The sequence below is a fragment of the Styela clava genome, chromosome 7, assembly GCF_964204865.1.
Source record: "Styela clava chromosome 7, kaStyClav1.hap1.2, whole genome shotgun sequence".
In the NCBI taxonomy this organism is placed as follows: Eukaryota; Metazoa; Chordata; class Ascidiacea; order Stolidobranchia; family Styelidae; genus Styela; species Styela clava.
In genome coordinates this window covers 11384032-11397772 of record NC_135256.1, presented here as the reverse complement: position 1 = coordinate 11397772, position 13741 = coordinate 11384032, and the positions used below count along the sequence as shown (strand labels likewise).

Below are 13741 nucleotides of genomic sequence, written 5' to 3'. Positions count from 1 at the left end.
AGCAACAAACTTTTCATGGCAACTAGCTTTCATTTATTTCGTCTATAAGTTTAGAACAGGTTGCATTTGGAGGCAACATGATGTGATCGGGCTAGGAATAATATACAACCAATAGGTGGGTATATACTAATAAAATAATAAAAACAACATTACTTGGTAATTGGTGAAAAGTTGCATGTACTGCCAATCCAAGGAGAACTAAAACAACAAGACTTTGCATCAACATACTCACATTGTAAACATCTTATGTTTGTTGATGAAATCATATGGTCAGTTTAAATTGGGCATCACTAATAAATAATAAATGTACAAAGTGGGTAAATGCAAAAAATAAAATAACATTTCTAACAAGAGGTTGCTGTGACATTAGCACATCAATCATTGGTACAGATTTAGTTAGGTGGCACACTGGTGTAAAACTACGAACAATTATGCAGATTCGGTACACAGCTTTGAGAACGTCGGGCCAAAGAGACCGCCTTTGTCGAATTTTATTTATGCACTTGAAAAAATTCTTTTTATAATGCACAAACAGGCACAAAATAATACTAGACAATTTGAAGTCCATGTATGACCTCCTATGTCCGACGAAATAATAGAAATTTATATTGATTTTCATAGATATCTTTGTAATCAATGGGAGTAAATACAATACAAATTTGCACATGAATCACTTCTCTAACAGTCATTCAAGGACATCATGCATTTTTTGCCAAGACGTTATAATTCAGACCATCCCATTTTCTATCCATATACTCAATGAACCCCATAAAATTATAAGTCAGACCAAAACTGAAAAGAAATTCAATATTTTTCCATTATCTCGCTGCCATATAGCAAACTAACCCACAATCTCAGTGTGATGAAAAATGAACCTAGAGAAAGCAAATTGCTATATCAACCTTTTAGGGTACCTTGGTTGAAATAACATACTCATTAGCATTCTCAATTGATTGTTGTAAAGTTAAAAAAAAAACAAAAAAAACACAAACGGTTAAAAGCAAAATATTTTACATTTTACGCCATTAAAATACAATAATGTTCGGTAAATCTAATTTCAACAACAGTCTTTCACTCGATAAGCTTGAGAATATTTTGCACCAATTAAATCCTGTGTTGTTTGTTCCAGAGAATGACAATCACTCAGCAGATATACAGCACTAGTTTTGAATATTTCTGCGGTGACGATATAGTCAAAATTTGAAAAGTAGCACTCAACAGTAAGAAGAAGATCAAATTAGTCGAGTCAGTAGTCTCGTATCACTCATGTTACGCAGGCACACGATACAGAAAAAGGTCTGTATCATTCATACGCACTCACACAGCACGCTTATTTATGATCATCACATACGCATCATCACGTTCACTTCGCACGCACCATCACACACGAGGGGGAGGTGGGACAGACAGTTGTCCAAAACAGCTGGTTGACTGCTTTGTACTAGGGTGATGTGACAGGCAGCAAGCATCATCTTCATCATCAAACGAGCACTCCAGAGGGGTAGGTAGTGCAGGAAGAGAATAGGACGGGGCGGGCGGGACAACATGACACTCTCTCTCAGAACTTGAATTCTCCATCAGGTGGAAGCTTAACAGATGGGTCAAACTGGAATCCCTGTGTGCTATCTGGGGCAATGTCTTCTTCAATCTGTTCGAGAAAATACATTCAAAAGTAAATGAAATTAAACAAATTACAAAAATTAAAATGGATGATATTCTCAAGATAAAGAGTACAAAAATCAAAATTTATACGGGGCTCCCGAAGTATGCGAACCAAGATGGCGGACATCGGAATATGTGTACTAGGTTAGGGTTAGGCCATAATTTTAGGTATAAATACTACGGGAGGCTCTTGGCTAGTCTTTGAACTGATAATAGGACTAAAATAGGGAAAATTGGAAAAAATTATCGCCTAACCCTAACCTGTTACGCATGTTACGTTCCGATGTCCGCCATCTTGGTTCGCATACTTCGGGAGCACCATTTATACAGTACAGGCATAAAAATTTGGAAGAGTAGCCACACCAATATATAATAAGCAGACAGAAGTTGTGAAATTGATGATATAAGTTCAAAATAAATAACATTAATCGATCTTACGTCTCCAGAAAAAAACTGATCTATGATCTCGTACGCCAGCTTGTAAATATCTCCATTCTCATGATTCTGAAGTGCCTCAATCTTGTCTAAACCTGAGAAAGTATAAAACAAATATAGAAGCTTGTTATCATGACGGAAAAAGATAACAAATAATAATTTTTAGTCTTCTTCACCTCCACATTCCTCGATCAGAGTAGCAACAGCGTCATCTTCACCTGCCATTTTCAATATGTTGATAATTCCATCCAAGACCACTTGAACGACCTAGCAGTAATAAATGAAAATTGCTTAAAAATCAATATATTGAGGCAGTTGAAATGCGAAACGGCATAGTGGGAGAAGACTGCAGTCAAACAAGCTTTTCTTTGGCGAACTACTTCACCATACAATAATAATCTGTTGGATAAACAAATACTGTATCATGTTATTGGCCTACATAACTTTGAGATTACAAATATAACAAGCAATAGGAAAAGATTAAGACTAAGAAATGGTGTCACATTCTGATAACCGGAGCAAAATAATAGTGAATTTTGGAATAACCAAGGATTAGCCTATTGTAACCTGGTTTTGATTTGCCTTCCTACAATATTTTGAGATTATTACATAATTTACATTGCTATAACACTAGAACCAATAAGAGAAAGGCACATGGAAAAGAAAGAATGCTTAACCCTTTCCATGCGATTTTTATTTTTTATTAAATAATCGTATTTGCTACGCCGATTTTATGCATTTGTACCCCCACAACTAATCGATCGACTAACGAAAAACTAATGATCCTCTGCTGCCCACTGACGGCTCGTTGGAAAGCTTATTTAAAGAGCTTGCAATTGGCGATTAAAAAAAAAGTTTTTTCAAAAGGGGTAGTCTGAGTCACAAACCGGATAGAAAAAAGGCATTTTTTTTCTTGGGAGTTGAAACTTCAAACCGTGATAAAAAATAGAAATATTCGCTAAATCCTTTACTGTTACTGCTTCGTGATTGGCAAACAATAGCATAATATTGTTGTAGCAATTTCGTGATCTAACTCAAAATACTTTGGTAGATGGAAGGGATAATATGTCTTCTATTACCACCCAAAAAACACTGAAATTTGCATAAATTTCAAAAACACTCCCTCGTTCCGCCGCAAATAAAATTCCCGTCGTAAACGAAAGCGAGATTTACCTTCGCTTATGCTGATCTCGAAGAAGACTTCTTATCAATAAACTAAAACCCGGAAAAACTAGACCAACAGTTTGCGACCGATTGCTAAATAAAACAGTGGAGTACATCAACGTACCCGCCGCAATCTAGCGACTTTTGTCGTTGGTACGTATACGTGCCCACCGCACGGAAAGGGTTAAATGGCCAATATAAAAAATTGAAGAAATTGAGGAATGGCTTATTGTGAACTTGTTTTGATCTGCCTGCCTACAATATTTCGATAGGGCCCTAAAATGTTATAATTTAGAAATTCATGAGACATGCAGATGGGGAAATACTTGAGAAATTTGTCTACCTGATTGACCATGTACCTCAGTGCAAGTTTCAAAGGGAAAAAAACAACAAGAAATTTTCTAAATTTGCTATTTTAGTCACCTACTTTGCAGCACTTGATAAGTTCAACACTCGACACCCACCTGATTATCCTTAGCAGTCAGCAGGTTACAAAATGGTGGAATGACACCTTGGCGAACAACATGTGCCACTTGATCTTTGTTTCCAGATATAGTTAGGTTGCTGATGGCCCAAGCTGCTTCCTTTTGTGTTTGGAAATCACTCTGTGTGAAAACAGAATATGATTATATCTTAGTTTTTATACTTCAATTTTGTAAAACATTGAAAATTCACTTTTCTAAAATTTCTAATACATTCAGAGTAAGATGAACCAAAATTTTAAATAAAAATGATACATCTTTCTCATTGTGCCAAATATTTTTACGTTTTTTTTTGAAAAATTATTGGACATTGAAAATTTCACTCCCTTTGTTAAACAGCAACAAAGGTAAGGTCACATATGAGTTAAAATAGGTTTGAAACTTGTTACTCAAAAATTCAAACGAGTACAGTTGGATGAGAATTACGGTACTCTACATTGTACAAACTTCATTGTGAAGGTACCTTGTTTAAATGCATTATAACTTGTGGTATGAGACCAGCTTGTATCACAGATTCTACTTGAGTTTGATTACCAGCTGTGATGTTAGATAAGAACCAGACCGCTTCCTAGAAGAAAAAGAATATCGGAATTGACTTAATATAATTTTCCATATCTCTGAGCATGGCTTTACTAGACATGTTGCATGGTAGATGGTATGAAACTAATTCCTGCAAGGAGTCCCAAAATCCTTCTCTAGCATAGCTCTAATCAATTTATTAAAACCAGCCACAGATAATTGATTAATAGTCATGATCTTGAACCAATGCCAACATAGCAGGACATTCAGTAATGTCCAACGTGAATTAAGTATTCGAATACATTTGAAATTCTGACATATGGTAAATTATTTATTGATAAATCTAAATATTGGCATTTTAAAAATTCAAGATCGAGAGCCATATAGGAATAACTTCGCTTAAAATAAGAGTTGTAAAGAAGAGAAATTGAGAAAAAAAAGGAATTATATTAGGCATGTTTGTATATGAAGCTGAGACAGGATGTACCTATTACATTACCAAATTCAATTTTTATGAATTAACAATGATTTCTGCCAATTTCTCTGCTGATATTCTATATTTTTTCATAATATTATTTCAGAATATGTGCAGAATAGTACCGGTAAGTCTTTTCATTTTTACCATCCCTGAGGGCAACATATTCAAACTTGAGATACAAAAACCAAGTATTGGGTCGTTAGTCCAATTGAAATAAGATTATTCTTTTAGGGCATAAATACTAAGAAGGAAAGATTTATTAAGGATTAGCATGCTATTCTAATGAGTCTGATATCGACAAAAGATATAATTCAATCATGTGCCAAATACATCTGGATATATTATATCTCCAATACACAATAAGTATATGCTAATTTCTACCTTGTTGATTTTTTCCTTATGATGAGATAGCAATGCTGGGAAATGTTCAAGAACACCACAATTTAAGACAACCTGAGTTTGGTCATCAGTACCAGTGACAATGTTTCCAACAGCTCTAAGTGCAGCAGTCTGTAACAAAAAGCAGCGATCGAAAATACAAGTAACAATATATCATACTAATACAAATAGCATTCAATATCAAAGTGCTTGTTTTCCCACACCAACACTTGATCAGAAAACAACATGTATGTCTTACAAAAAGCGCTTGATAAAAGAAATCTAACACTACAAAAAGTACCCAATAAATTTTTAGCATCGGGATATTCTACATCTAAATTGATAATAGCAGCAGAATTGGAGCGCTGGAGCCTGGATCCATTGAGTTTTGTTGGAGCCAAAGACAAACTTACATTAATAGATGGAGCTGAGTCTTCTATGGGCTGCACATAAATCTCATCATGACAAGAAAAACTGACAAAAAATTACCATGAAGATATATATAAATAAATTGAAGATTGCCACAATGAGGCAATTCTCTGATGAAGTCATAATGCTCATGATATTGATCAAGCAATATTATGATACGAATCAATTCCTACCTGTACTTTAACTTCCTGGTGGCTGAGCAGAGGAACGAGGAATGGAACAACTGCAGAATCAATCACCATCTGTATCTGTTCATTTCCTCCATCCGTTAGGTAAGAAAGGGCCCACACCGTATCCACAAGAATCTGGAGCAAGTAAAAAAAAGACTCAATGGCAATCACTTAAGTTATGCATGTGCAACAAAACTTATGAAAAGTGAAATTAGATGTTGTAGTTGTAGCCCAAACACGTAAGGTAATCAGCATGTTACGAATCAAACTTGATTCAGCAGATAAAAATTGTCATCATCTAGTAATATATTTCCTGTTTAGCAAACGCTAATAATTTAAAACAGCAAAACTGGTAATTTGAACTAACCAAACTTTACAATTTATTTTTGAAAAGAGACCGATGATCAAATATATGGACATGAAAGCGAAAATGAAGTTGTACAGATGTGTAGCCTCCACGACTTCGCCTTACTACCAGATTGCGAAAGCGGGACTGTCAGAGGGTGCACAATTTTTTATTTTGATGACGTCATCGCACACAAAAAAACAAATAAAAGCTTTCTAGACACTTTTACCACTGAAAAATGTTTGCCTCGATTAGTGAACCATTCATTCGGCCAAGGACCTGCTATTAGGGATGGGACGAGTCCGGCATTACAGAGATTCGATCGAATCCTCCGAGTCCGTGACGTCACAATGTAAATTTGGAAAACCTGTTTTTGACAATACTACAGCATCGTGCGCTCACAAACATACGTCGTAGCTCATATTTTTTGCTTAATGGTTCCGCAGATAGCTGTTGAATCAATTTAAGAATATATTTTCCTTCTTTTTTGTCCTTCTTTTGAATCAGAGTCCAAAAAATGCCTGGGTTCGACTCGAATCCGAGTCCAGATCCGAATCCCGGCCCATCCCCTACCTGCTATATCACATTTTTCTAAATTTACTTGAATTTAACTAAATGTGTCCCATATGATATATGCTCTGGCGTGACTTATACTAAAATCACGACGTCCAATCGTAAATAAAAGTTTCACCAAATGGTAAAATTTATTACATATATAAAAAATTTAATGATATTGCTTACATTATTGTCTGGGTGATGTATCAGCTCACAAAGAGCAGGTAAAAGTGCTTCGATGGTAGCCATGGGAGGAGGAGGATCTTTATTTCGACAGAGGTTGACAATAACCCAGGTAACATTTCTATTGTGATAAATAGATACAGTGAAAATTAAAAGCGAAAGAATAAAAGCAATTCAATATTGATCTATCATTGAATAAATCAATGACATAAAACAGCTGTGTCTGACATGTAATATTATATAAACCAATACATGCCAAAAACGTCGGTAATCATACCCAGCCTTAGCAGGAATTAAATACAATATAAACCATGATATAGTACCAGAAAGCCAAATAATTTTCTATTACATAAACATCAAAAGTAATAGTAGATCATTTATGTTTCATAATACAATTTTTGAAGCTTATTACCAAACATAGGACCTCATTATCATACAGACAAAAGTGAAACAATTGATAGAAAATTGTTCAGTGATTATTTATATATTACCAGACATGGCCATGGATGAGTGTACATACGAACATGTCCATTCATCTATGGCGCTTGATCAATAAACAATTATTTGTGATTGTACGTGACAGGGTTAAACAAGTGAATGATAATCAATATTATCAAGTTCCTTTCCATTCCATTAACAGTACATGTATTTTCTATTATTTATGTCCCGTTTTAGATTGTTTTTAACTACATAAGACAGGTTTTTGGCAGTAATCTTTATTATTTAACCAAACAGGACGAGAGAAATGATTTCCATATAATAGATATTGATTATACTCTCCCTAATGTGCTATCAGATTTTTATACATTTGCAATTCCTTAATAATTAAGGTAAGATAGTAAATGTTGACTGCTTTCAACTAGGGACACTAATAAAATTTTATTTAACCAGTATGAAAACTCACAAAGTGAATTTTGCAACATTTCTAAAGATTATACTAACATAAATAATCTGTTTTCACTGAATAATTCAATCTAATACAATATTAGACATAAAACAAATAGATAAGGTGCCTATAGTATTGAATTACCATATATCCTCGCATATAGGTCTCCTAAAAATGGTCCTAAAATGGTGAACTATTAAAAATACGCATGGCAATACCTTACAAACCGTAACAAGCCCCCATGTACCCATTACAGCAAATGGTTGCAGAAGAGGTTAGTACGATCATAGTTATGCGCGTATAAGCTGAATTTTTGGTGCGATCAGAGTTATTGCGTATAAGTCGTCCCTTAGTTTGGCAACTTTTTTTTGAGTTTTAAACTCAGCTTATATGCAAGGATATACGGTAAGTTTTTATAAAATAATTCAACTGTGATAGAAGCCAATTACTACAATCTCAACATAGAAAAAATGGAGAAGTTTAGTGAATTGGCTTCAATAAAACCTCCCTAATTGGATAGTCTAATCATTTGATATTATAATTGATTTATTGAAATAATATAATGAATGGTAGATTAATTAGTATTGCATTCATTTTTACCTCAGGAAACTGATCGGTATCTCTGGATTGATGAATTCCAACAAAGGTGCAACAACACCAAGATCTATGACTTCATCTCGTAATTTAGGTCCGTCACCTGTAAGTTTGATAGAAAAACGATTGTAAGCATTGAAGAGAAATGAATTAATGAGGCTGAAGCAGGATTTGTCAAAATTTGAATGGGTCAAATCAGAATATTCCAATCAGCTGAATACATTTCAAAATTATAATTTTAAATAATGAATATTGAATTTATTCTAATTTGGAAATGCAGGGAAGTTTGTTTCCTATTGTTGGAAGGTTTCAGAACTTAAAAAAAGGCTCGCATGGTTGTACTCTGCAATTGCCCGAAATGATAATTTTTCAGGCGGATATATTGTAAACTATTCCTGAAATCCTGAATAAAAAAGTAATTTTGAAGCGATTAAAATAAAGATGTGTTTTTGACAAACCTGGTTCGAAAGTGTGAAATAATGCCACTCAAAGTAAACATTTTAAATTGTAAAGATATTTGAATTTTATTAGTATTATTCCAGCAATATTTTATGACATATATATCAATTATCAATGATAAAAATACCATTCTAATATTTCCTAATTCAACAAAAACACGTTAAACACATCCATGACTCCAAGTACTTAACTTAGAATTCATTAAAATCAAGTACAAGGATAACCATACTTAATAAGAAAGAAAATATGAAAAGCAAATGATTTAATCTCACCTATTATGTTCCCGAGAGCCCAAACAGCTTGTTCACAAACATTTTGATGGTCTGATCTGAGCAGTTGAAGAAAGAGAGGCACAGCACCTAAAGTACAGAAAGATGAGTTTTTGTGAATTCAAGGAAAATGCATCCTCCTTAATTTGGCAGTAAACACAAAAAGCAAACACTTGAATGATTTATCAATACTCAGCAAAATGTTGCTTAATGTATTTCAAAATATAGACTTGATTAGAATAAAAAGTTAATCAGTACAAAGACTCGTTATCCCTCGATATATGTGAGGGATTATATTTTGTAAGCACAGGATCCAGCATATATATATATAAACTATTCACGAGAGTCATAATAGATGATAACAATATTATGTCACACAAATTTCAAATGAGTATAGGAAGGAATCAAATCCTGTTAAAATAATATAAGGCATGAGAAAAGTTCCACTAATAAGCTAAGTAAAACAAACAGCACACATAGCTCCATGTTGTGTTGATAAGTCGACTTACTGGTAGGTAATACAAATTGACACGAGTGTGTAAAAATTACCTGCATCAACGACTGCCTGTGTTTGTGTTGACGTTCCTGACGCAATGTTAGTTAGAGCCCACGCAGCTTCAAATTGCAATGACGGATTATCAGCTTTTTTCAGACATCCCACGAGTATTGGTAATATACCTACAAGTTAAACGAGGACAAATATTTACAAAAAGGAGCAGTTTATCAAAATCAAGTTCACAATGTTTCATTCATAAAATGTTTACCTGTCTGTTTGTACTTTTTAATACTATTTAGTTTGATCACATCAAAAGATATGTTTCAAAAATTTGTTAAGTCATTACAATGCCAGAATGCAATCATTTCTTTCGCCCACTTATATGCACTTACTCAATTCGCTGGTTTGTGCCTACTAACAAATTCACCCAAAACATTTTATTCCTTTTAACAATCTAAGTTTTGTTTGCATATTGTTTAACACAAAATTGTAATTTTGACCTTAGACAAAATAGTATCAAGTGACACCAATGTAGGGTATTCAACTACATTAAAGAATTTATTCTATTCAGCCAGTCTGCATATAAATTTTGTTTTAGTGCAAAATAATATTAAAGGTATAATAAGTTCATGCCTTGGTTTTCCATGACGAGTGATAATTATATTATGTTTTGCAAAATAGCAGATAAATGTAATCATAGTTAGGTCAATTACAAGCATGTTTTCCATTAAATTGAAATACAATTTATCATTTCCATTGACAGATCTATTTATGTGAAATTACAACTATATATCGATCTTTACACATACTAATTAATAGCAGCTTGATATAAGTTAGCTGAATGATACATGTCATCAAATTCCTCTTTTCATATAAAAAAAATTCTTCCTAGGAGCATGACACAAGATGGCATAGACCTGTCGAAATGGCGGTAGTATATAATTATTTACTCAAACATCATTTGTTTTGAAATTGTTTGAATTGAATTAACCTATAATTTAAGATCTGTGTTGCTCCATAATATATTACAAAGCTTACCGGTAATATAAGTGGAAATCTATCAGGAGTTATCTATACCAGGGCTTCAGATTAGGGGTCCCAATCCCAGTGGGTCGGGTCGCGAAAGCCTAAACCGAGGTTACAGTAAAATCTTTTTTCAACACTGACTGATTGTTGAAACAAAATATCGATCAAATTTGAAAGATTTGGAACCAGTACAGAGACCCATCATCACTGAAATACAGCTAAGATTTGATCTCATTGGTCTCATTGAAGTTATTGTCAATTTCATTATCACTGTTATCATTTCAGTTACTGCGGGTCGAGAAAAAATTTGGACATATCAAGTGGGCGGGGATGAAAAAAGTTTGAAAACTGATTTTTGCGTCTTTCTACTCCTATGTCCTTAATTTCCAAACCTCAATCCGCATCATGGTGGCATGATTTACATGCAATACATCGCAGTGTTAGAAAATTTACCTGATTTTATCAAGTCATCAATTGGTGGATTCCGATCACTAGATAGTAATTTCCTGGCTTGCTGAACCGCAGTTAACTGAGTACCAATATCATCACTAGTAGCATTGGCAACAATTTCCTCCAATTTTGAAGTTGACTGTGAAAAACCAAATATGATGGAGTTTAAAAAATGTATATTAGTCTCGTGGCAAGAAAAATAAACTGAATTCTACCATTAATATGCCAAAGTAGAAGACGTTCAATAAAATGATTCCATCATATATAAATTTTGCATGTACATTTGTTGTGAGTATTTTATCAATATTTTATTAGGGTAAATTTTATACAGGTGTGTAATGTAATGATTCAATCAACTAAAGGAATGATATGAAAATATCAACAAGTACGATTCATGGATATCAACAAGTTCGAATCATGGACGAATTTGGTGTTTTGCCAAAAACAAATTTTATGTTATCATAGCTTTTTGAATATTAATATTCAAGATTGAGATTCTTAACTGTATTCACCTTCAAAATAACAATACAAATCTAATGTTATTTATTCAAATTCATCAAAGTCCTCCATTATAGACTAATTCCTTCATACAATTTTGAAATATTTTGACAACATTTTGTAAAAGTATACATGTACGTGGTACATTAACTTCTAATATATCACATCAGCAGTCATTCTATTCATTGATGATTTATTTTATATACATTAATATACCCTCTGGGGAAATAGGAAATTCTCCTTATATTTAACAATTCTCCATATATGATGATAATCGACATTAAAACCAGGAATGTCATGAACAATAATTTTGCTACTTTGAATAAATTTTATAGTTTTGCATAAGATGGTAATGAGTAATATTCATAATTATGTTACGCATTATGTAAAAAAAACAACCTATATGTCATTACAGTCTAATCAAAGTAGCTTATAGCATGTTTGTGTATCAATATTCCATTGTTAGATTTTTCTCCAATATTTGGGCTTGTTTTGTTGTGACTTTGGACAAATCTACATATTCAATAAAAAATAAAATAAAAAAATACAGATTCGGGAAGATCAGATTCCAAAGAAATGTATCCAGATGTGGCAACCCTACTATGTCACTTTTTCTGAAATCTACTTTTTTATTCTTTTGTTATTGTGAACCAGGGGCAATCTTTTGGTGAGGGTTTGAAAGCTGAACCTGTTTCAGTTCCAATTTTAGGTAGTGCTTTATGTTTATTTTGTGAGTATTTGATTCTACTGTGGGGATGGGGGTCGAATATGATACGAAAATAATTGTCTCTAAAGTTTTTTTCTGAAAACTCAATATCGCTAGTTAAGACATGAGAATATATTGCCAGTTTGTCACATCCTGTATTCACTTCATATTATGAACAGTTTCAAAAGAAAAATATGTTTTGACAAACTTAAAAGTTTTTTTGGCATATAGTGACTGCAAATATTTACCACAGTGCCTATTACTCTTCACAAGAATAACAGTGAAAATAGAAAAAAATCATTTCAACACTAAAAATCATTCTCCAAATAAAAAAAATAAATATATAAACACATTGGAATAAAAATATCATTCTTAGTCATACCGGTCTTGGATCAGAATCAGATTCATCAAATTCATCAATAATTGGTACATTTCTGCGTTTTAATAATCTGTCATCCCTTTTTTGCTTTCGTAGCTCGACTGACATTTCATTACGCTGACGCCGCATCGACTGCAAATATGTTTTTTATTAATTAGAATGCTAGGGTTGCAAAAACATTGTCATGTTAACATTAATTCAGATCACCATGTTGTAGTTTAAAACCATAAGCTCATTGAAACAGTAAAATTATTTATTTAATATAGATAGATATAATGAACAGAAGACAATATTGCTTTGTGATATCCATGGTACATATGTTTAGATGAAAAAATGAAACTAAATATTAAACTATTAAAACTTTCTAGTCAATAAAAGGAAGAAAATACAATTGCATTTCGCGGGTTTTGCTGATTACGACAATTAAATTAAAACTTCTTGTAGGACAAAACCATTGACTTCATAAATGAGAAGTGACGGATGTGTTACAATGGCTATTCTGCTTAGTAGATTAATTTAATAAGGTGAAACATTCATTATAATATAAAGTTGTAAGAAGCATTTATACCTCCTGATCTCTGCCCTTGTGCTTCCAACTTTTAAAACGATTGCCGCCTCTTTCTTCATCATTCATTTTTATTTTTTTATACTGGAGCAAATGTGTTTGGAGCAAATGAAATTATTAAGATAAAATCCTTATTATAATATTTATATATAGGCTGCAAAAACAACAGTTGATAAAATAGTAAGGGGAAACATCAGAAATATATAAGACTGTCAAGTTATTTCACAAAACCACTAGTTTGATGATTAAACTAATGAAAAAGGAAAATGTAAAACTGATTATATTCGTTATTTAGATTATTGATTCCAGGATGTTTTTGGGCGCTCCAGAAGTGTGTATGAAGGTAACTAATTTTGTTCGCCTACTTTACATCAAGTTGTGTGAAGGGACGGAAGCCTATGGGCAGGGGGTATATTCACTTGGCTAACACACTACAGGAGTACCTAATTTTGAATAGTTTCAATTAAAAAATAATTTTAAGCAATTCAAAATCTGACAGTATAATCACAAATGCCTTCATTTCATTTCTGAAAGCTGTAAATACAAAGAACCAAGTATGATATCTTAACCCTTGCATTTCCAAAATTACATTTGATTAAAAATTCATTGATT

The 13741-nt window shown here is 33.0% G+C and overlaps 1 protein-coding gene across 1 annotated transcript; it reads right to left on the bottom strand.

Moving 5' to 3' along the window:
- Window positions 1–10: 10 nt before the first annotated feature.
- On the bottom strand, window positions 11–13294 carry LOC120328216 (importin subunit alpha-3-like). Its single transcript, XM_039394647.2, has 14 exons — window positions 13133–13294; window positions 12568–12696; window positions 10985–11120; window positions 9559–9687; window positions 9013–9099; window positions 8288–8384; window positions 6805–6922; window positions 5721–5852; window positions 5122–5250; window positions 4207–4311; window positions 3726–3866; window positions 2274–2364; window positions 2101–2192; window positions 11–1648 (listed from the first exon to the last, which is right to left on the bottom strand). Exons 1-14 carry the CDS (start codon window positions 13196–13198, stop codon window positions 1559–1561), a joined length of 1542 nt encoding a protein of 513 aa, XP_039250581.1. The 5' UTR covers window positions 13199–13294; the 3' UTR covers window positions 11–1558.
- Between the last annotated feature and the right edge of the window lie 447 nt (window positions 13295–13741).

Coding starts and splice junctions, on each gene's coding strand:
- LOC120328216 (XM_039394647.2), bottom strand. CDS start 13,198: ATGAATGATGAAGAAAGAGGCGGCAATCGTTTTAAAAGTTGGAAGCAC. Junction 2,193..2,273: donor TCTGATCGAGGAATGTGGAG/GTGAAGAAGACT, acceptor ATACTTTCTCAG/GTTTAGACAAGATTGAGGCA. Junction 1,649..2,100: donor ATCAGTTTTTTTCTGGAGAC/GTAAGATCGATT, acceptor TTTCTCGAACAG/ATTGAAGAAGACATTGCCCC.